The sequence below is a fragment of the Eumetopias jubatus genome, unplaced genomic scaffold (genome assembly GCF_037043125.1).
Source record: "Eumetopias jubatus isolate StellerSeaLion01/CBP00866 unplaced genomic scaffold, mEumJub1_p1.0 scaffold_1, whole genome shotgun sequence".
Classification (NCBI taxonomy): Eukaryota; Metazoa; Chordata; class Mammalia; order Carnivora; family Otariidae; genus Eumetopias; species Eumetopias jubatus.
The window spans coordinates 125,388,374-125,412,154 of record NW_028274807.1 but is presented as its reverse complement, the minus strand read 5'-3'; the positions used below and the strand labels follow the sequence as shown (position 1 = coordinate 125,412,154).

Below are 23,781 nucleotides of genomic sequence, written 5' to 3'. Positions count from 1 at the left end.
GTGTAGTCATAATGATTGCATAGAAGTCCAGTCCATAAATGTACCATAATTTATGTATTGAATCCCTTATTATAGAACATTTAGTTTTTTACTTTTTTACTCTTGCAAATAGTGCTTGGGTGAATGTCTTTATATAAACATCTAGGAGTATGTGTCCATTTATATTCTTAGGAAATGGCCCTAGAAGTGAAATTGCTGTACCAGTGTAGTTGAACATTCTTAAAGATTTTAATATATATTGCAAAGTACTCTCCAAAGTTATGTTGATCCAGACTTTCACTGGCAGTATTTGGGATTGTCCATTTCCTCACACTTTGCCAATATTGGGCACTATTATTTTTTTTAATTTCCCCTACTTTTAGGCTTGTCTGTGTTGATCTGATAGGTGAAAAATATGGTTATAATTATTTGTTTTAATGTGCATTTCTTTAATTATGAATTAGGTTGTGTCATTTTTTTCATCTACTTGCAGACATTTCCATTTTTTATAAATTGTGTCTTTTGCTCACTTTTTTTCTAGGATATTTATATTTTACTTTTGAAATAGCTCTTCCTACATTAACTATATTATTAACCCTTTGCTGTTTTGTTGCAATTCTAGGTGTTTCCTAGTTTACCTTAATTTTTGCCTAATAGTTTTAATGGAAACACAATTGTTTTATAAACAATTATTTAGAATTACTTAATTCTCTTAATTAATTTTTGCCTAATAGTTTTAATGGAAATACAATTGTTTTATAAACATTATTTAGAATTGCTTAATTCTCTTAATTTTTTCTGTAGGGTTTCTATCTTTGATATCATACTATAAAGCTTTACCTAAGCCAAGATTTTTTCTGCTTTATAATTTCTTTTTTATATATTTGATCTGAAAATTATTATTATATGGTATTTGATAGGCTAAACGTGTTTTTTTCCTGAATGGTTATCCACATAATTTATTGACTGTTAGATTTTGAGAACTTGACAGAGCGATTCTAAAATTTTTATGAAAGAATAAATGAATGGTACTAAGCAGCATTTTCTAAAAGAGTTAGGGTGATGTTCTATCAAATATTAAAATGTATTATATTAAAAAGTACAGTTGTTAAACAATGTGACATTATTAGATGCAATGATAGAATGATGGTTATATATGCATAGAAAAGGATTGGTTTAGTCACTAAAACATAAGGTTATTTCTGTTTAGAAGGCAAGGAATCACCTGCTACTTTCCCCGTTGCTCGTATACAAGTGTTGAAAGGAGATATTAAGGGAATTCTTAGAGAACATTAAAACATTAAAAAAATTAAAATATTAAGCCAGCACAGAGTATAAAATATTTAGCTGATAAATGTGACGTGAGAAAAATAGAGGTTGCATTAAATATGTATGTTTTCCTTTTGAAATATTTAGATGAGCTATATATCATTCAAGTTTTAAATCCACTTTTCAATTACATATATATATAAGTATAAACATAGTATTTTTAAAGCATCCTTTCCATGTTACAACGTATGAAGAAAAGATGATCCTAACTCAAGTGTTAATCTGTTGTCTTGGTAGAATTATCAGAGTTAATTGAACTGGCTCAGACCTGCTGTTTCAGGTTTATGGCGACATAGACAGGACAGTGTTAAGAGGGTGTCACTGGGAGCCAGTGTCTTAATGGGCTCTTCAGGCTGCTGCCTGGTGGAAATGTTGTAAGGCTGTGACCCGCACTGACTCGTTTGGAGTTGACACTGAAGGAGAGGTTGGTAAAGACGGATCCTGCCAGGGTCGTAGCTTCATTCTGGGATCCTTTGGAAAATAAAAAGTCTTTGTTGCTTCATATCACATTGTTCTCAGGAATCTCGCTATCTGGGAAAGCCATCCGCTTGAAGCGCCAGGATTAGGGACTGTAAAGCCAGAGAAGGATTTGACCGCAACCCCAACCCCTAGCCCTTTCCCTACTCTCACACTTCTGTTGCCCACCTCGGCTTTTATTCCCATCTCCCTGACATAAATTGCCTTTTAAATTATTTCTTTACTTTTAATACCTCTGCTGTGAGTTGTGTTGTTGAGATAATTCCACCCATTCCAACAGAATAGTTAAGAGGAAGTTCTGCAGAGAGGCAGGAGGAAGTATAGAGGGAGAGATGTATGCGGATGTGTTCATATCGACATTTTAATGATAACTGTTAATGTGTGTGTGTCTCTTTGGCAGTATTATAGTAATACTTTTAAGTGTTTCAATGGAAACATACCTCCTTGCTAATATTTGAATAGTATAAATTGGATAATTCTTTTAGAAGCAGTATACATTGTGTACTCTTTTTACTTTATGTCTCAGTTTTAATTGAACATTAAGAGACTGCAGTATTATAATTGTAACTCTGCCAATATCTTTATCTAGAGGCCTGTTGCCATTTTTGTCTTTTATGGAATTTTTGTCGCCAAGAAAGGCAGGATTACATTTTTTTTCTTTCAGATGGAGTTGGTGTAGTGTATTCTTGGTTATCAAAATACTCATAGTTTGAGGATTTTGAAATGGTAAATATTAATGGTGTGTAAAAAAGCATGATACATAACTGTATGATCTTAATTACATTAAAATGCTTACTTGTGCAGATACACACGTGGGACCTAAAAGTCAAACTTGTAAACTGCTTGTGATTATGGATGACTTTGCTCTTTGCTTCTTGTGTTTTTCAGTTTCCTCTTATGCACGTTAACTTTTAAAAAATAAATTTTTTAAAACCTAAGAAAAAATAAGAGGAAGTTCTGGTTTCGAGTTCAAAAAATTAATGGCAGTGGTTATTGCAAAAGAAAAGGGGGGGTTCAAAAATATATTAGCCTTAAGATACATCTAATGCCAGATATTTAAGAGAAATAATTGTTACTTTATAAGTAGTTTATAGGATTGTTTCTGTAAGTCTTGGAAGAAGTATTCTTGAAATATTCTGGTGTAGTTCTGTTCAATAGAAATAAAATGAGAGTTATATGTAAAAAATTTCTAGCAGTCACATTTAAAAGGTAAAAGAGGTATGGGGGGGCGGAGCAAGATGGCGGAGGAGTAGGAGACCTAGATTTCGTCTGGTCCCAGGAATTCAGCTGAATAGGGATCAAACCATTCTGAACACCTACGAACTCAACAGGAGATCGAAGAGGAGAGTAGCAACAACTCTCTGAACGGAGAAGCGACCACTTACTGGAAGGTAGGACGTGCGGAGAAGTGAATCCGAGGCGATATTCGGGGCGATAGATGGCGGGGGAGGGGGCCTCCGTCGTCCGCTTCTGGCAAGTGCTAGAGCCGCGGAGCACAAAATCGGACCTTTTAGAAGTCGGCTCCGCTGAGGGACGTCGCTCCAGTGGCTAAGCGGGGGTGGAACCCTCGCGGGACAGTGTGGTCTCAGGACCCTCGGGGTCACAGAAAGACCGGGGGTGCCTGAGTGCGGCAGAGCTTCCAGGTATCGGAGCGGGGAAGCCAGCAGCAGAGACGGAGCCGAGGCGCGGGCTCTCAGCTCGGGATTGCCATAAACTGTGATCCACGGCCCAGTCGGGCCACTGCTCCTCCAGCAGGGACCCAACAAGCGGCAGAGCCGGGGAGACTCCCCTTCCTCCCCCGGGAGGAGCGGCCCGGGAACGCACTGCAGGGGTCTGCTGGGTTTGGAGACTCGACATGGGGTCGGGTGCCAGAGATAGAAATGCTCGGTCACAGGCCGGGTGAGCACGGAGTGCGGCCGGAGACCAGGGAGACGGGAGTGACTGCTTTTCTCTGGGGGCGCACTGAGGAGCGGGGCCCCGAGTTCTCAGCTCCTCCGGGTGGAGATGGGGAGGCCACCATTTTCGCCCTGGTCCTCCAAAGCTGTACCGAGAGCTTGCAGGGAACAAAAGCTCCTGAGAGCAAACCCGAGCAGCTTGCTTAGCCCAGACCGACAGGGGCGGGGCAATTCAGCCTCTGGCAAAGACATTTGGAAACCATGGCAACAGGCCCCTCCCCCAGAAGATCAGCACGAACAGCCAGCAAGCCAAGACCAAGTTTACCGATCAAGGAGAACGGGAGAACTCCAGCGCTAGGGGAATACTGCACATAGAATTCATGGCTTTTTTTTACCATGATTCATTAGTTCATCAAAGTTAATTTTTTTAACTGTTTTTTTAAATTTTTCTTTTTCCCTTTTTCAACCAACATCTTATCAATCCCTTTTAAAAAAAAACATTTTTTATTTTTCATTTTTAAGTCATATTTTATCCCTTCATAGTAGTTACCCTTATTTTTGGCATATATATATAAGTTGTTCTCTCTTTAAAATTTTGAGATACAATTTCTTCTAACATCAAAATATACCCTAAATCACTAGTGTATGGCTTTGTTCTAGTCTCCTGCCTGATCACATTCTCTCCCTTTTTTTCTTTTTTTTTTTTTTTAAATCTTCTTCTTTCTTTTTTCAAACAACTTATCAATTCCTTTTATAAAATCTTTTATAATTTTCATCTTTACAGTCATCTTCCATCCCTTCATTGTATCAACCCTTATTTTGTACATATATGTCTTTCTTCCTTTAAAATTTTAGGAGGCACTTTTGTCTAACAGACCAAAATACGCCCAAAATCTAGTGTGTGGCACTGATCTATGCACTAGCCTGATCATATTTGATCATATTCTGCTTTTTTTGTGTTGTTCTGTTTTTGTTTTTATCTTTTTTTTTTTTCCTCTTTTTCTTTCTTTCCGTTTCTTTTCCCTTGGTTTCAGGTCTTTTCTGATTTGTATAGAGCATATTTGCTGGGGACGTTGTTAACCTGTTAGCATTTTGTTCTCTCATTCATCTATTCTCCTCTGGACAAAATGACAAGATGAAAAAAATCACCTCAGCAAAAAGAACAAGAGGTAGTACCATCAGCCAGGGACCTACTCAATACGGACATTAGTACGATGTCGGACCTAGAGTTCAGAATCATGACTTTAAAGATACTAGCTGGGCTTGAAAAAAGCGTGGAAGTTATTAGAGAAACCCTTTCTGGAGAAATTAAAGAACTAAAATCTAACCAAGTCGAAATCAAAAAGGCTATTGATGAGGTGCAATCAAAAATGGGGGCACTAACTGCTAGGATAAATGAGGCAGAAGAGAGAATCAGTGATACAGAAGACCAAATGATGGAAAATAAAGAGGCTGAGAACAAGATAAACAACTACAGGATCACGAGGGCAGAATTTGAGAGATAAGTGATACGATAAGACAAAACAACATTAGAATAATTGGGATCCCAGAAGAAGAAGAAAGAGAGAGAGGGGCAGAAGGTATATTGGAGCAAATGATAGCAGAGAACTTCCCTAATGTGAAGAAAGAAACAGGCATCAAAATCCAGGAGGCACAGAGAACCCCTCTCAAAATCAATAATAATAGGTCAACACCCCGACATCTAATAGTAAAACTTATGAGTCTCAGAGACAAAGAGAAAATCCTGAAAGCAGCTCGGGAGAAGAGATATGTAACCTACAATGGTAGAAATATTAGATTGGCAACACACCTATCCACAGAGACCTGACGGGCCAGAAAGGACTGGCATGATATCTTCAGAGCACTAAACGAGAAAAATATGCAGCAAAGAATATATCCAGCTAGGCTGTCATTGAAAATAGAAGGAGAGATAAAAAGCTTCCAGAACAATTAAAAACTAAAGGAATTTGCAAACATGAAACCAGCCCTCCAAGAAATATTGAAAGGGGTCCTCTAAGCAAAGGGAGAGCCTAAAAGCAGCATAGATCAGAAAGGAACACAGACAATATACAGTCACAGTCACCTTACAGGCAATACCATGGCACTAAATTCATACCTTTCAATAGTTACCCTGAATGTAAATGGGCTAAATGCCCCAATCAAAAGACACAGGCTATCAGATTGGATTAAAAAACAAGACCCATCAATATGCTGTCTGCAAGAGACTCATTTTAGATCCAAAGACACCCCCAGATTGAAAGTGAGGGGGTGGAAAACCATTTACCATGCTAATGGACACCAAAAGAAAGCTGGGGTGGCAATCCTTATATCAGACAAATTAGATTTTAAAACAAAGACTGTAATAAGAGATGAGGAAGGACACTATATCCTACTTAAAGGGTCTATCCAACAAGAAGATCTAACAATTGTAAATATCTATGCCCCTAACAGGGGAGCAGCCAATTATATAAGGCAATTAATAACAAAAGTGAAGAAACACATTGACAACATTACAATAATACTGGGGGACTTTAACACCCCCTTGACTGAAATGGACAGATCATCTAAGCAAGAGATCAACAAGGAAATAAAGACTTTAAATGACACACTGGACCGAATGGACTTCACAGACATATTCAGAACATTCCATCCCAAAGCAACGGAATACACGTTTTTCTCTAGTGCCCATGGAACATTCTCCAGAATTGATCACATCCTAGGTCACAAATCAGGTGTCAACCAGTACCAAAAGATTGGGATTATTCCCTGCATATTTTCAGACCACAATGCTTTGAAACTAGAACTCAATCACAAGAGGAAAGTCGGAAAGAACTCAAATACATGGAGGCTAAAGAGCATCCTACTAAAGAATGAATGTGTCAACCAGGAAATTAAAGAAGAATTAAAAAAATTCATGGAAACCAATGAAAATGAAAACACAACTGTTCAAAATCTTTGGGATACAGCAAAGGCAGTCCTGAGAGGAAAGTATATAGCAATACAAGCCTTTCTCAAGAAACAAGAAAGGTCTCAAATACACAACCTAATCCTACACCTAAAGGAGCTGGAGAAAGAACAGCAAATAAAGCCTAAACCCAGCAGGAGAAGAGAAATAATAAAGATCAGAGCAGAAATCAATGAACTAGAAACCAAAAGAACAGTAGAACAGATCAACGAAACTAGGAGCTGGTTCTTGGAAAGAATTAACAAGATGGATAAACCCCTGGCCAGACTTATCAAAAAGAAAAGAGAAATGACCCAAATCAACAAAATCATGAATGAAAGAGGAGAGATCACAACCAACACCCAAGAAATACAAACAATTATAAGAACATATTATGAGCAACTCTATGCCAGCAAATTAGATAACCTGGAAGAAATGGGTGTATTCCTAGAGATGTATCCACTACCAAAATTGAACCAGGAAGAAATAGAAAACATGAACAGACCTATAGCCACTAAGGAAATTGAAGCAGTCATCAAAAATCTCCCAAGAAACAAAAGCCCTGGGGCAGATGGCTTCCCAGGTGAATTCTATCAGACATTTCAAGAAGAATTAATACCTATTCTTCTGAAACTGTTCCAAAAAATAGAAATGGAAGGAAAACTTCCAAACTCATTTTACGAGGCCACCATTACCTTGATCCCCAAACCAGACAAAGACCCCATCAAAAAGGAGAATTATAGACCAATATCCTTGATGAACATGGATGCAAAAATTCTCACCAAAATACTAGCCAATAGGATCCAACAGTACATTAAAAGGATTATTCACCACGACCAAGTGGGATTTATCCCTGGGCTGCAAGGCTGGTTCAACATCTGCAAATCAATCAAGGTGATACAATACATTAACAAAAGAAAGAACAAGAATCATATGATCCTCTCAGTAGATGCAGAAAAAGCATTTGACAAAGGACAGCATCCTTTCTTGATCAAAACTCTTCAGAGTATAGGGATAGAGGGTACATACCTCAATATCATAAAAGCCATCTATGAAAAACCTATAGCGAATATCATTCTCAATGGGGAAAAGCTGAGAGCTTTTCCCCTAAGGTCAGGAACGCGGCACCGATGTCCACTCTCACCACTGCTATTCAACATAGTATTAGAAGTCCTAGCAAAAATGAACTATTGGGATTTCATCAAGATAAAAAGCTTTTGCATAGCAAAAGAAACAGTCCACAAAACCAAAAGACAACCGACAGATGGGAGAAAATATTTGAAAATGACATATCAGATAAAGGGCTAGTATCCAAAATCTATAAAGAACTTATCAAACTCAACACCCAAAGAACAAATAATCCAATCAAGCAATGGGCAGAAGACACGAACAGACATTTTTCCAAAGAAGACATCCAAATGGCCAAGAGACACAGGAAAAAGTGCTCAACATCGCTTGGCATCAGGGAAATACAAATCAAAACCTCAATGAGATACCACCTCACACCAGGCAGAATGGCTAAAATTAACAAGTCAGGAAACGACAGATGTTGTTGGGGATGTGGAGAAAGGGGAACCCTCCTACACTGTTGGTGGGAATGCAAGCTGGTGCAACCCCTCTGGAAAACAGTATGGAGGTTCCTCAAACAGTTGAAAATAGAGCTTCCATACGATCCAGCAATTGCACTACTGGGTATTTACCACAAAGATACAAATGTAGGGATCCAAAGGGGTACGTGCACCCCAATGTTTATAGCAGCAATGTCCACAATAGCCAAGCTGTGGAAAGAGCCAAGATGTCCATCGACAGATGAATGGATAAAGAAGAAGTGGTATATATACACAATGGAATATTATGCAGCCATCAAAAGGAAGGAGATCTTGCCATTTGCAACGACATGGATGGAACTGGAGGGTGTAATGCTGAGTGAAATAAGTCAATCAGGGAAAGACATGTATCATGTGACCTCACTGATATGAGGAATTCTTAATCTCAGGAAACAAACTGAGTGTTGCTGGAGTGGTGGGGGTGGGAGGGATGGGGTGGCTGGGTGATAGACACTGGGGAGGGTATATGCTATGGTGAGCGCTGTGAATTGTGCAAGACTGTTGAATCACAGATCTGTACTTCTGAAACAAATAATGCAACATATGTTAAAAAAGAAAAAGAAGAAGATAGGAGGGGAAGAATGAAGGGGAGTAAGTCAGAGGGGTAGACGAACCATGAGAGATGATGGACTCTGAAAAACAAAGTGACGGTTCTAGAGGGGAGGATGGTAAGGGGATGGGTTAGCCTGGTGATGGGTATTAAAGAAGGCATATTCTGCATGGAGCACTGGGTGTTATGCACAAACAATGAATCATGGAACACTACATCAAAAACTAATGATGTAATATATGGTGATTAACATAACAATTAGAAAAAGGTAAAAGAAGTGAAATTCATATATTTAACTCAGTATACCAAAAATATCATTACAGCACTTACATTCTTTTTTTTTTTCTTTTTTTTAACTGAGCATTTGAAATCCAGGGTGTATTTTACAGTTTGCGTACATCTCAGTGCAGAGCAGCCACAGTTCAGGTGCTCAGTGGCCACCCGTCACTAGTGACTGCCCTATCGGATCGCACTGGCCGAGTGTATTAATTCCAGTCAATGAAAATTGAGAATTTGTCCTGGAACGATTATGTACTTCCTTTTGTGCTTAAACACTATATTTGTATGTGACTGAAAGAGTGAGTCAATAAAAGAAGGCTATGTTCTTGATTCTTCACAACTAAGAAGTTCGTTAGTTTTTAAGTATCAAATCTAGACTCACTGGTTAAACTTGAACTTAGTTAAACTATAACTTCAATGTTGAGTTTACTTTAAGATTACAGATTTGAACTAAGTAGTATAAAATAGCTATTGCAGTGTTTTTGTTTTTTTTTTTTAAAGATTTTATTTATTTGAGAGAGATAGCAAGAGTGGGGTTAGGTGCAGAGGAAGAGAGAGAAGCCGACTCCCCGCTTATCGGGGCGCCTGACGTGGGGCTCGATCCCAGAACCCTGAAATCATGACCTGAGCTGAAGGCAGATGCTTAATCAACTGAGCCACGCAGGCGCCTTCTACTGCAGTGTTAAAAACATAATGTTAGTGTTTTGCAGTTATGTGTTGTCTTTCAGCCTGAGTGTCCATTTGGGCAGAGGCTTTCTAGTTCTGTTCTGCCACGGCCCAGGGCTTCTGTGCAGTTTAAGGTGGGGTCAGAAAGGTTCAGCAAGTTGGGCTCCAGCCCTTTACTCCTCACCCTCACCCAGTCTCTTCAGTTATTTTTTCTGTACAAGGTTCTGTATAAGAGTTTCTCTTGGGAAAAAAAAAGTATATATTGTATTTTAAACGTTTGGAGACAGTTGCATGCTTGGCAGTTATTCTTGCGGATCTAAACCTATCTGATACCTTTTTTTCAGACTATGATAGGAATCTGGTAAAAAGATTTTGGTTCTTTACACTGGAATCTTGATCTGTAATTTATACAAACACTATTTGTCGGTTTCTTTGCCTTTCTCCTTCCAGTATTCCTCTGGCTTATGGGCATTATTGAGCATCTACTTTATGTGACCATAGTATGGGATTTGGGTCCTGTACAGTATACAATAAAATCTTTAATCCATGGCAGATTGATTTCCCAGAGACATTTCCATTTGAATTTCTAAAAATAAAATTGGATACCTTTACCTTTTAAAAATATTTATAATAAGGCAAGTTTTACTTACACAGATGATTCATGTCTATCTTTGGTATTTAGATGAAGTACCTCTCTGGATACAGGATTAAAACTTGTGAACACTAGAAAGTTGGGAACTAAAAACCAGGATTGCTGGGATACACAGCCTAGGAATTATCTAAGTCTGCTGGAACTTTATACTATAGGTCTGTGAGATAGTCACTAACCAGTTTTATTCCTATGTACCTCAGTAGATAAATCATTGAAAGAAACTAATTTGAGATGCACTATATTTGGTTAAGTCTTTTAGCTCGAGGAGTGTCTAAATATTGAAGACAGAACCAGTCTTTCCTCTCCTCTAAGCACCTTTTTCCTCAAGGAGCAAAATTCTCCAGTTCCCTCCACCCCAAATTTGAACATCTTGTGGTCAATTTCAATAGTCTGAATATGCATGTTTGTAATGTATCTGAAAATACAGAATAATTAACTACACGCAACATATTCTGGGGTGGGGAGAGAGGAAAATTTGACCTGGAAATTTAAGATGTTTAGTGATTAAGAAAAAACCCTAATTTATGAGCTTCCATAAGAAATAAAATAATGCATTATAATTCCTATATTTCCTATGTGGTAAAGAGGAGAGAAATCCAGTTTTCCTATGTGATGAGTCAGATGCAGTTAAACTTTTGCACTAGTGGGTAGAATAATGCAGCTGTTCTTGCAGTAGGTGGGCAGCATCTCTTCTGAGGAATCCGTTTACTTTCTCAATTCTTTCTTATCCCTTCTTCTCAAGATATTTATTATATAATTTTTTAAGATTTCATTTTTTAAGAGCAGTTTTATGTTTGCAACAACATTGAGAGGGAGGTACAGAGATTTCCTGTGTGCTCCCGTACATGCATGGCCTCCTCTGTTCTCAATATTGCTCACCAGAATGCTACGTTTGTTACTAGGGATGAACCTACATTGACACATGATAGTTTACTTTAGGGTTACTCTTGGTATTGTATGGTCTATATGGGTTTGTACAAATGTATAATGACATATACCCATCATTGTAATAGCATACCGAGTAATTTCACTGCCATAAAATTCCTCTGTACCCTGCCTTTTTATCTCTCTCCTGCCCTGCATCCCCATAATCACTGATATTTTTATTGTCTCTATAGTTTTGCCTTTTCCAGAAAGTCATATAGTTGGAATCATACAGTATGTAGTCTTTTCAGACGGGCTTCTTTCCCTTAGTAATGTGCATTTAAAGTTCCTTCGTGTCTTTGCATGTCTTGATAGTTCATGTTTTTAGCACTGAATGATATTCCATTGTTTGGATGTACCACAGTTTATTTATCCACTCACTTACTGGAGGACATCTTGGTTGCTTCCAAGTTTTGGCAGTTATGAACAAAACTGCTGTGAACATACATGTGCAGGTTTTTGTGAGAACATAATGTTTTCAACTCCTTTGGGTAATTGGCAAGAAACACAATTTCTGGATCGTATGTTAAGAATATATTAAATTTTGTAAGAGAACACCATGTTGTCTTCCAAAATGTCTGTAACATTTTCTATTCATACCAGCAGTGTATGAAAGTTCTTGTTGCTCCACATCCTCACCAGCAATTGGTATCATCACTGTTCCGGATTTTGGTCATTCTAATAGATGTGTAATTATTGTATTAATATGCATTTCCCTGATGACATATGATGTAGATCATCTTTTCATATGTTTATTTGCCATCTGTATATCTTTTTTGGTAAGATGCCTTTTCAGGTCTTTGGCCCATTTTTTAATGGAGTTGTTTATTTCCTTATTCTTGGGTTTTAAGATTCTTATTATATTTTGTATAATGGTCCTTTATCAGGTCTGTCTTTTGCAAATATTTTCTCCCAGCCCCTGGCTTGTCTTCTCATTGTCTTGATATTGTCTTTCAAAGAGTGGAAGTTTTTAATTTTAATCAAGTTCAGATCAGTTATTTCTTTCAGGGCTCATGTCTTTGGTGTATCTAAAAAGGCATTCCTATACCCAAAGTTATCTAGGTTTTCTTCTGCGCTATCTCCTAGGAGTTTTATAGTTTTGCATTTTACATTTAGGTCTATGATACATTTTGAGTTAATTTTTATGAAATATTGTGTTGGCTAATCTGAGTCTTTTGCCTTTCCATGTAAATTTTAGAATCGTTTTGTCAATATCCATAAAATAATTTGCTGGGATCTTGATTGGGATTGTGTTGAATCCATAGATCACATTGGGAAGAACTGACATCTTGAGAGTATTGAGTTCTCCTATCCATGAACATGGAATATCTCCCCATTTATTTAGTTTCTTGATTTAATTCTTCAGAGTTTTATAGTTTCCCTTAAATAGATCTTATACTTATTTAGTTACATTGATACATAAATATTTAATTCTTTCAGGTGTTAATGTAAATTATACCATGTTTTTAATTTCAATTCTACATGTTCATTATTGGTATATAGAAAAGTGATTGAGCTTTGTGTATTAACTTTCAGCCTACAACTTTGCTATAATTGCTTATTAATTCCAGGAGGGTTTTTTTTTCTTCTCTCTTTTTTTAAGTTTTTATTTTAATTCCAGTTAGTTAACATATAGTGTTATATTAGTTCCAGGTGTACAATAGAGTGATTCAGCAATTCCATACATCCAGTGTTCATCACAACGAGAGTACTCCTTAATCCCCATCACCTATTTAACCCATCCACCCCCATCTGCCTCCCCTCTGGTAACCATCAATTTGTTCTCTATAGTTAAGAGTCTGTTTCTTTCTCTTTTCCCCTTTGCTCCTTTGTTTTCTTTCTTAAATTCCACTTATGAGTGAAATCGTATAGTATTAATCTTTCTCTGACTTATTTCTCTTAGCATTATACTCTTTAGCTCCATCCATGTCATTGCAAATGGTATGATTTCATTTCTTTTTATAGGTAATATTCCATTGTGTATATATACCACCTCTTCTTTATCCATTCATCAATTGATGGACACTTGGGCTGCTTCCATATCTTGTCTATTGTAAATAATGCTGCTATAAACATAGGGGTGCATGTGTCCCTATGAATTAGTGTTTTTGTATTTGTTGGGTAAATACCCAGTAGTGGGATTGATAGATGGTAGGTTCTATTTTTAATTTTTGAGGAATCTTCCAGGAGGGTTTTTGTTGTTGTTGATTCTTTCAGATTTTCTGCATAGATGATCATGTTATCCTTGAGCAAAGGCAGCTTTATGTCTTCCTTCCCAATCTGTATACCTTTTATTTCCTTTTCTTGCCTTATTGCATTAGCAAGGACACCAGTTGATATTAAAAAGGAGTAGTGAGAGGGGATATCCTTGACTTGTACCTGATCTTAGTGAGAAAGCTTTGAATTTTTCATTATTAAGTATGATTTTAGCTGTACAGTTTTTTAAATATATTTTTTATTTTTTTTTATAGTTTAATGTATTTTAATAGCAAACTTACAGGAACAGCACAGAAGACAGACATTAAAAACATGTACTTGCATGTAGGACAACTCAGTTAGAAAGTATAGCAAATGGATGGATCTACTGTATGATAAAAATGCTACAAACACCATTTAGTTGCTGTCAATAAGAAATTTACTTGTTTTAAAGAAATCCAAATGCTGGCATTGTCCAGAAAAATTAAACAGGTTTATTTATAATTGTTATAAATTGAACTGCTGAAACGTGTTCACTGAAACATTTTGACTTGCATTAATGCTTTATGTCCCCGCGTTTATATTAAAAATTCACACACAAGTGACAGTGGAAAACCTGCCAATACCTGATTTCTGTCCCCTATTTTTCCACTTGCAATCATAGACTTAGGTACCTTTTGACCCCATGGAAAGAAAATATCTAACGTTCAGAACTACCAATAACAGGAAGAAGAGAAATTTTTTTTTTTTTTTTAAAGAATGAAATGTTTTCCATCATAGTGGATTCTTAAGCACGTTCTCCATATATGCGGTGCCCTAGCTGGATGTCTTTTGACATAATTGTGACACATTTGGCATGGATAGCACACAGGTTGGTGTCTTCAAAGAGGCCCACCAGATAGGCCTCGCTTGCTTCCTGCAAAGCACCAATAGCTGCATTCTGGAAGCGCAGATCTGTTTTGAAGTCCTGAGCAATTTCTCGTACCAGACGCTGGAAAGGAAGTTTGCGGATCAGAAGCTCGGTGGACTTCTGATAACGTCTAATTTCACGGAGGGCCACAGTACCAGGCCTGTAACGATGAGGTTTCTTCACCCCTCCAGTAGAGGGTGCACTCCTGTGAGCAGCTTTTGTAGCCAGTTGCTTCCTTGGTGCTTTACCACCGGTCCATTTGTGGGCAGTCTGCTTTGTACGAGCCATGGTACAGAAACCTCCTTATTTACCCCTCTTCTCCTTCGGCTGGAGCTCGGCGAGCTAGAGGCGGCGCTGGCGTTGGCGAGCGACGGCATCCTGTACAGTTCTTTTTAGATCATCTTTAGCAAGTTAAGAAAGTTCCTTTCTATTCCCAGTTTTTATCATGAGAGGTTTTTTGTTTTTTTGGGTCATGAGTGGGTTATTATAAATGAGCTAATGCTTTACATTTTTATGGAAGTAAAACTCAGTTTTATTTTAGTCTTCCTTATTCATCAAATATTCTTTTATTATTTCATTTCTATCGGTAATCTGTGTTTCTAGGCTCAGCTTGTCAATCGGAAACAGAAATTAGAGTCTGTGGAGTTGTCCAGCCAGTCGGAAATTCAGCACCTGAGCAGTAAGCTGGAGCGGGCCAATGACACTATCTGTGCCAATGAGTTGGAAATAGAGCGCCTCACCATGAGGGTCAATGACTTGGTTGGAACCAATATGTCTGTTATGCAAGAGCAGCGGCAAAAAGAAGAAAAATTGAGGGAATCTGAAAAACTATTAGAGGTTTGTTTTAAAATTACTACAGTTGGGGAAATGTGTGTATGCATGTTTTTAAGAGAAACTAGCCCAAAAGTCCATCAACTGAATGGATAAAGACAATGTGGTGTATATATAGACAGTGGAATATTACTCAGCCATCAAAAAAAATGAAATCTTGCCATTTGCAATGAATGACATGGATGGAACTAGAGTGTATTATGCTAAGTGAAATAAGTCAGAGAAAGACAAATACCATGATTTCACTCATATGTGGAATTTAAGGGACAAAACAGATGAACAAAGGGGAAGGGGGAAAAAAGGAGGCAAATCATAAACTCTTAAAAGATAGAGAACAAACTAAGGGTTGCTGAAGGGGAGGTGGGTGGGGGGAAGGGATAATTGGGTGATGGGCATTAAGAAGGGCATTTGTGATGAGCACTGGGTGTTGTATGTAAGGGATGAATCACTGAATTCTCAATATTACATTATATGTTAACTAACTAGAATTTTTTAAATTTATTTTTTTATTCGTTTCAGAGGTAGAATTTAGTGCTTCATCAGTTGCATACAACACCCAGTGCTCATTACATCACGTGCCTTCCTCAGTGCCCATCACCCAGCTACCGTATCCCTCCACTTCCCTCCCCTCCAGCAACCTTCAGTTTGTTTCCTAGAGTTCAGTGTCTCTTCTGGTTTGCCTCCCTCTGTATTTTCATCTTATTTTATTTTTCTTTCCTTTCCCCTATGTTCATCTGTTTTGTTTCTTAAGTTCCACATATGAGTGAAATCATATGGTATTTGTCTTTCTCTGACTGACTTATTTTGCTTAGCGTAATACCCTCCAGTTCCATCTACATTGTTGCAAATGGCAAGAGTTCATTCTTTTTGATGGCTGAGTACTATTACAGGGTGTGTGTGTGTGTGTTTGTATACACACTACATCTTCTTTATCCATTCATCTGTCGGTGGACATCTGGGTTCTTTCCATATTTTGGCTCTTGAGGACATTGCTGCTATAAACATTGGGGTGCATGTGCTCCTTTGAATCACTATGTTTGTATCCTTTAGATAATTACCTAGTAGTGCAATTACTGGGTCATAGGGTAGCTCTATTTTTAACTTTTTGAGGAACCTCCATACTGTTTTCCAAAGTGGCTACACCAGTTTGCGTTCCCACCAACAGTGTAAGAGGCTTCCCCTTTCTCCACATCCTCACTAATATCTGTTGATTCCTGAGTTGTTAATTATAGCTCTTCTTACCGGTGTGCAGTAGTATCTCATTGTGGTTTTGATTTGTATTTCCCTGATGCCGAGTGATGTTGAACATTTTTTCATGTGTCTGTTGGCCATTTGTATGTCTTCTTTGGAGAAATGTCTGTTCATGTCTTCTGCCCATTTCTTGGCTGGATATTTTGTTTTTTTGGGTGTTGAGTTTGTTAAGTTCTTTATAGATTTTAGATATTAGCCCTTTTATCTGATACGTCATTTGCAAGTATCTTCTCCCATTCTGTCGGTTGTCTTTTGGTTTTGTTGATTGTTTCCTTTGCTGTGCAAAAGCTTTTTATCCTGATGAAGTCCCGATAGTTCATATTTGCTTTTGTTTCTCTTTCCTTTGGACACATGTCTAGCAAGAAGTTGCTGCAGCCAAGGTTGAAGAGGTTGTTGCCTGTGTTCTCCTCTAGGATTCTGATGGATTCCTGTCTCACATTTAGGTCTTTCATCCATTTTATGTTTATTTTCATAGATGGTGTAAGAAAGTAGTTTCATGCTTTTGCATGTGGCTGTCCAGTTTTCCCAACACCATTTGTTAACTAACTAGAATTTAAATAAGAACTTAAAAAAAAATTAATCTCGAACTATGTTCAAGAATCCATGGGTTTCTTCCCTAATCTGTAGCTAATGGATCAGACATTGATAGCCTTATTAATATTGTACCTATTATAGTCTGACTCCCTGGCTTCCTTTTCTTATGAAATAGAAAAATTGTGATAACATCTGACTTTTTTTCTGAGTATTTTGCAGATTCTCCAGGAAGAAAAGAGAGAATTGAAAGCAACTCTTCAGTCTCAAGAAAATTTCATGCATGAGGAAAGAATGCAAAAGGAGAAGCTACAAGCAAAGTTAAAGCCAACTGATGCTCAACACACAATAGAGGCCATAAGGTATATTTAATCTTATTATTATTTTTTTTATTTAATCTTAAATATTAATTGTATCCACTTGGTGGTTTGGCATTGAGCACCAGTGTTAATATTATGTATTCATAATTTTGTGTTTGATCACATTATGGGTTTTCTTACTCACTTTTAATTTCTGAGTTAAATTTTTATAGTGTTATAAAATTTTGTGTGGTTAGTTTTTTTTCTGCATCCAGTTTGGGTCCCTAACCAAAAGACTGTAATGTTTAGAAAGTAGAAACTACTTGGTCAATCTGTACTGTTGGTGAAACTCCAAATGTGAAAGGAATTGTAGTCCATGTTTCCTGGAAGGCTTCCCTTTCTTGGTAGAATAGGTCATGATAAGTAGCTGCTTATCATCAACATCATTAATAAGCCAGCTATTGAGATAGCTCATTAAAAAAAAAATCCTAAAACTCATTATATTTCTAAATATGAATTATTTTCGTGATGCTTGTAGTGGAAAGTAATAGAAGGAGCTATGCTCCTTTTCCTTTAGGTCTGATACACATTTCTATTCTTGGCAGAACTTTCCTGTAACTTTTCGGTTTCTTTGGCTCAAGGTATCAAGTGGAAACAAAAGTTTTGTCGTTTTATCTTTTTCCCTAGAAAAACAGGCCAAATCCCAGTTGAGAAAGGAGTAAACTGCTGCTGACTTTTTTGAGAAGCATCATCTCATGCTTCTTTACTCTCCCAAGTGATCTTTTCATGAAGCAGGAGACAAGCTGAAGAGTTCCGAAGAGTTCCAAACAGTTTCATTACCAAAAACAATTGGGAAATATGAACTGATTATGCATTGTTTTATTTGCAAGGATCAGAGGCCTTTAACAGTTCTCCTCTGTCTTTAGGTCACTGGAGGAGTCACAGGCAGGAAGGAGGTATACCTCACACGAGCAGGGGGACTTAGGCAACATGCTGTCCCAGCTGGATTTCACCCACAGTAGTGAAGAACTTCTGCAGGCAGAGGTGACTCGTTTGGAAGGCAGGTAGATAATTACATACACATTTCAAGAGTGTTCAAGTTGTTAAAAATGATTTTTGATCGTCATATTGATAAAGTAAACTAACGTAATAATCTTAGTGAAGGGGCGCCTGCACGGTTCAGTTGGTTAAGCAACCGACTCTTGAGTTCGGCTCAGGTCATGATCTCAGGGTCATGAGATGGAGCCCTGCATCCGGCTCTACGCTCAGTGGGGGCTCCCTCTCCCTCTGCTCCTCTCCCTGCTTGTGCTTGCTCTTTGTCTCTCAAATAAATAAATAAAATCTTTAAAAAAAAAGTCTTAGTTAGGCTGGAGCTGCTCTCAGCGAGGGCACACTGGGCACATGACGCTCCTTTCTTGTGTCCCGAAGTGCTGTTGATTATTTCCTTGGATGCTAGTTGAATCCTGATCTATGCTAGAGCATACCCAGCTCACTTGCTTCATCATCATACTTGTGAACTTTTGTTTGTCATACCTCTAAACTCTGTGACTGGGAAGAGGTTGATATTTTGTTTTAAACATGAAATGTTGTTTGTACACTAACATTTTCTGTATGTAAAAATTTTAAAATATATGAACTATTAGCCTTTAGGCAAACAAAGAACAAAAATATTGCTATTTTACCCTTTTAAGTTTATCTTTAAGTAATACATTTTTTACTTTTTATTTCTGTTTTTGGAAACCACCAGGTATTTTTTTTTACATATTAAATACCATGCACATACAGTTTTTTGCTTTATTTGCTTTGCACCTTGGAATACTTAAGATATTCTTGGTTATCATTATTGAGGTGGATGTGTACATTTTTTAAATTTATTTTTAAAGATTTTATTTATTTGAGAGAGGGAGAAAGAGTGAGTGAGAGAGAGAGCACAAGCTGGGGAGAGAGGCAGAGGGAGAAGGAGAAGCAGACTCCCCACTCTGCAGGGAGCCCGACTCCTGGCTTGATCCCAGGACCCTGGGATCATGACCTGAGCCGAAGGTAGACACTTGACCAACTGAACCACCCTGGTGCCTCAGGATGTATACACTTCAAACTGAATAAAATAAAGCTCGTCCTTCCTTCTTCCCTCCCTCCCTTCCGTCCTCCCTCCCTTCCTCCCTCCCTTCCTTCCTCCCTTCCTTCCTTCCTTCCTCGATCTCACAACCCTGAGATCATGACCTGAGCCAAAATCAAGAGTCTTAACTGACTGAGGCACCCAAGCTCCACAAAGCTTATTATTCTTTTTGACATTGGAACTAAAATTTACATTTTCTTTTTTTTTTTTTTTTTTAAAGATTTTATTTATTTATTTGAGAGAAAGAATGAGAGAGAGAGAGAGCACATGAGAGGGGAGAGGGTCAGAGGGAGAAGCAGACTCCCCGCCGAGCAGGGAGCCCGATGTGGGACTCGATCCCGGGACTCCAGGATCATGACCTGAGCCGAAGGCAGTGGCTTAACCAACTGAGCCACCCAGGCGCCCTAAAATTTACATTTTCTATCATAGATTTTCCATTGATTGACTTTTCAGTATCTTACACGTAGGTATGTTTTACTGTGCTCCCTTCAGGCTTTAAAGACCTACCTCTTCTTTCTGATTTGCAGTGTGACCTTAGATCCTTAGCCTCTTTAAGCCCCAATTTTCCCATCTGTAGCTAGGACAGGAGTATCTATAATTCTTCTCTCTCTGCCTCAGTGTTTGACACACTGTACTGACATACCAAGTACCAAATAAATGAGCATTTTAGGATATTTAGAAATAGGTAAAATTGAAATAAATGGAAACATACACCAGTGTTCAGTAATAAACAATGTCTTTTAAAAATATTTTTTCTATCAAAAGGCAAATAGAAAAAGGAACCCATTTTAGATAGTTTAGGTTGTTTAGTTTGAACAAAATGTTCCCTGAGAAAGGAGCAAAAGAATTTTATTAACAGAAATGAGTGGTGAGATAAGAGAGTTATGGTTTGGGGCGCCTGGGTGGCTCAGTCGGTTAAGCATCTACCTTCGGCTCAGGTCATGATCCCAGGGTCCTGGGATGGAGCCCCACTTGGGGCTCCCTGCTCAGGGAGCCTGCTTCTCCCTCTCCCTTTCCCCTTTCTGCCTGCTCATGCTCGTGCACTCCCGCTCGCTCTCTCTCAAATAAATAAATTAAATCTTAAAAAAAAAGAGTTATGGTTCCCTGAGGTTCTCGTGTCTGATGAGGGATTGATTCTTAAGTAAGGGTGACAAGGTGGAAGCTGTGTAGTGTGGAATTGTAATTAAGTATGGTGGAGATTAAAATTATGATGGTAACTCTTGTACAATTTGAGAGAGAAAAGTAGTGAAGTTGCTGTAATCTTTAGAATTTTATAACCAGTTAAATTTTAAGCAGAGGGAAAGAGTATAGGTAAACACAGAAATCAAAAGTATCCCCAAAAGTTGGAATTGGATTTAGTTGCCTCTGGTGATGAGGAAATTGGAAATGAGTTTTAATTTGGGGTGGGAGGTGATGTTTAAGATATTTCTTGGACACCAAAAGGTAAGTTAGATAATTGAATCTGTGTGCTTCAGGGTTTTTGTTTGAAGTATGTGATCATATTTTTGTCATATATACAGCTTGGAGTCTGTGAGTGCAACATGTAAACAACTGAGCCAAGAACTAATGGACAAATATGAAGAATTGAAGAAGATGGAAGTACATAACAATGAGTACAGGGCAGAGATTAAGAAGGTAAAAATCTGCCTACCTGCAGTCGCCAAGTTGTATATATATATGGACTGAGCTGTGGGTTGGGAGGTCATAGGAGTTATATTTAATGAGAGAAAAATGTGGGCCAAGGAGCCACTTGATATTCAGGAGTAGACGTGCACCCAGAATGTGCTTAGGGAAAGTCTTTGTCATCCTCAGGGATGCCATATAAACGTTTTCAAGGGAACTGAAGCCTATCCTCTTTGAACTCTAAGCTTTATTTTAAATGTTCTAAAAGATTTACACTCTTTTGCTTTCAAAAAGATATTATATGAACTAGCATTTAGTATTTTCTTATTGACTGAAGGTGGTCATGGGTATGTATTCTGTGCCTTGGTCTAGTTAATCCCCTCATTGGCTGTTGAGGTATGTGGAGCTGTTTGTCTCTCCTCTCCACATTAATGGGCCCTGGCTGCTGTGTTTGTTGACTCATAATTTTTGTTACTTGAGATTGCTTCTGGCTTCTTTCTTCCTCTTACCTTTCTCTTGTCTTATGCGGACAAGGAAGCCATATACACAAAATTGTTAGCTTTGCAACTAAAAAAGAAAGAATGAAGGTCACAGTTGCTGACCTCTAAATAATGTGTGCATGGACTTTGACACAGGTTCTTAGCATTCAAATAACCCATCTCTCCCTGTTTTGAGATTAATGAATTATTGTGGGTATAGCCATCTGACCTTCCACGTAGACATACAACTTGGTACATTGCTAATTTTCTGTAGAACTTAATCAAGGAAAAAATTCATGTCTTGGGGTAAGGTAAAAATTGCCTTATTATTTTTAACTATTAACATATTTATCTGTCTACATGCTTTCTCTTTGTTCTTTACGCTTTCCTTTCTGTTTCTTTGTAGTTGAAAGAACAGATTTTACAGGCTGAACAAAGCTACAGTTCTGCCTTAGAAGGAATGAAGATGGAAATCTCACAGCTAACTCGGGAGTTACACCAGCGAGACATCACTATTGCTTCCACCAAAAGCTCGTCCTCTGACATGGAAAAGCGACTCAAAGCAGAGATCCAAAAGGCAGAAGAAAAAGCCGTAGAACATAAGGTGAAGCTTGAACAAAAACTCTTCATCTGAAGTGTTTTTGAACATGGTGTTCAGTACAGATATAATTCCCATAGTATTTAATTCAGCAAATTTTTATTAGACTCCTGCTGTGGGCTGAGGTGTGCTGGTTCACAAGCATTCTGTGAGGATGGGGGGGAGGTGAGAGTGAGTACAGAGTAGAGAGGCTGTGTCTGTCGTGCATGGTGGGGGTGTGATGTGTCCGCTGGGACAGACTAGAGTCCACGTGGGTTGAGTGTGGCAAGGTATGGAACTGGGAAGCAGGGACTGGCTCCTGGGACCCTGCCGGGGTGGGAAGGGCTTAGTGTTCTCTTGAGGCCAGTAGAGAATGGCTGTAAGCAGGCATCAAGGGTCTCTATGGTGGTGATATGGAGAGTGAGCAACGAGGCAGAGAGACCACTCAGATACCCTTACAGCAGTAAGATGGTGGCCTGAGCAGTGGGCAGGGGAGGTAGAGGGAAATGCAGGAATTCTGAGATAGGTGGCTGGTAAAATCGACTGGGCTTTGCATTTGTTTGAACAGGGAGGGCGAGTTAGACAGAGTTAGGGGAAGATGTCACTCAGGATTGCAACGTGGGTAACTGAGTAGAAAGTGATGCCCTTTAGTGAAATAGAGAAAAAGATAGGGAGCAGGCTAGGGCAGATACGGAATTTGTTTGAAAGTAACACAAAATAGGGAAGCTGGTGGAGCAGACACTGGTTTGAGATTAAGGCCGGACGTTTGTATGGAAATATCTAATAGTCAATTCTACAGAAGACCTGGAGTTCAAGATTAAAATCGGGGTGAGGCATTTGGCTGTGGGCATGTCTGCATGGAGTGGGCATTTGAAACGCCCTGAGAGACTTAGAAAATGTGGTGAGAAAGCATAGGGATGAAGACAGAGCTCGAACCACACTTCGGAAACTACTCATTTAGGGTAAAAAGGTGTTGGAATAGAGCTAAAAAAAGGTAGCAATAAGGAAGAAAACTAGATAGTTTTCACAAAGGAAGCAGGAAACCAAAGAAGGGAGGAGTCTTTTTCAGGTAGGAATGGTCGAGCACACCGCTGAGAAGGAGGAAATGAGGAGGGGGAGTCAGTTACAGGCACACCTGCTCTTACTGCACTTTGCTTTATTGCACATTGCAGATGTTACATTTTTCACAAATTGAAGGTTTGTGACAACCCTGTGATGAGCAAGTCAGTCAGCACCATTTTTCCAACAGCATTTGCTCACTTCATGTCTCTGTATCACATTTTGGTAATTCTCGCAATATTTTGGACATTTTCATTATTATTATATTTGTATGGTAATCTGTGATCAGTAATTACAGCTCACTGAAAGCTCAGGTGATGGTTAGCATTTTTTAGCAAAAAAGTATTTTTAAATTAAAGTGCGTACATTTTTTTAGACGTAATGCTATTGTATACTTAACAGACTACAGTATAGTGTAAACATAACTTTTACATGCACTGGGAAACCAAAGTATTCGACTCCTTTTATTGTGAGACTTGCTTTATTGGGATTGAACCCGCAACATCTCTGAGGTATGTCTGTATTCTCTTGTGAAAGGAGTGCAGTCCATATGATGTTGGAGGTGTAAACCACATGAGATGAGGCTAACACTGGAGAGTGGGAGGGA

General features: G+C 38.4%; 2 protein-coding genes across 4 annotated transcripts in view; one reads left to right on the top strand and one right to left on the bottom strand.

The window, feature by feature from the left end:
• The window catches only part of CEP63 (centrosomal protein 63), a 63,745-nt gene that overhangs the window by 31,584 nt on the left and 8,380 nt on the right, over nucleotides 1-23,781 (top strand). For all 3 annotated transcript variants that reach the window (XM_028099139.2, XM_028099138.2, XM_028099140.1), the window contains 5 exons: nucleotides 15,012-15,245; nucleotides 17,244-17,383; nucleotides 18,247-18,384; nucleotides 20,957-21,071; nucleotides 21,945-22,142. In XM_028099139.2, the coding sequence (XP_027954940.1) occupies nucleotides 15,012-15,245; nucleotides 17,244-17,383; nucleotides 18,247-18,384; nucleotides 20,957-21,071; nucleotides 21,945-22,142 (825 nt within the window). The remainder of the gene's footprint in view (nucleotides 1-15,011; nucleotides 15,246-17,243; nucleotides 17,384-18,246; nucleotides 18,385-20,956; nucleotides 21,072-21,944; nucleotides 22,143-23,781) is intronic.
• Nucleotides 14,189-14,696, bottom strand: LOC114205620 (histone H3.3A-like). Its single transcript, XM_028099141.2, has one exon. The coding sequence runs from the start codon at nucleotides 14,694-14,696 to the stop codon at nucleotides 14,286-14,288; it is 411 nt and encodes a 136-aa protein (XP_027954942.2). The 3' UTR covers nucleotides 14,189-14,285.

What these genes read in the sequence shown, in the direction of transcription:
- LOC114205620 (XM_028099141.2), bottom strand. Translation starts at nt 14,696, where the DNA reads ATGGCTCGTACAAAGCAGACTGCCCACAAATGGACCGGTGGTAAAGCA.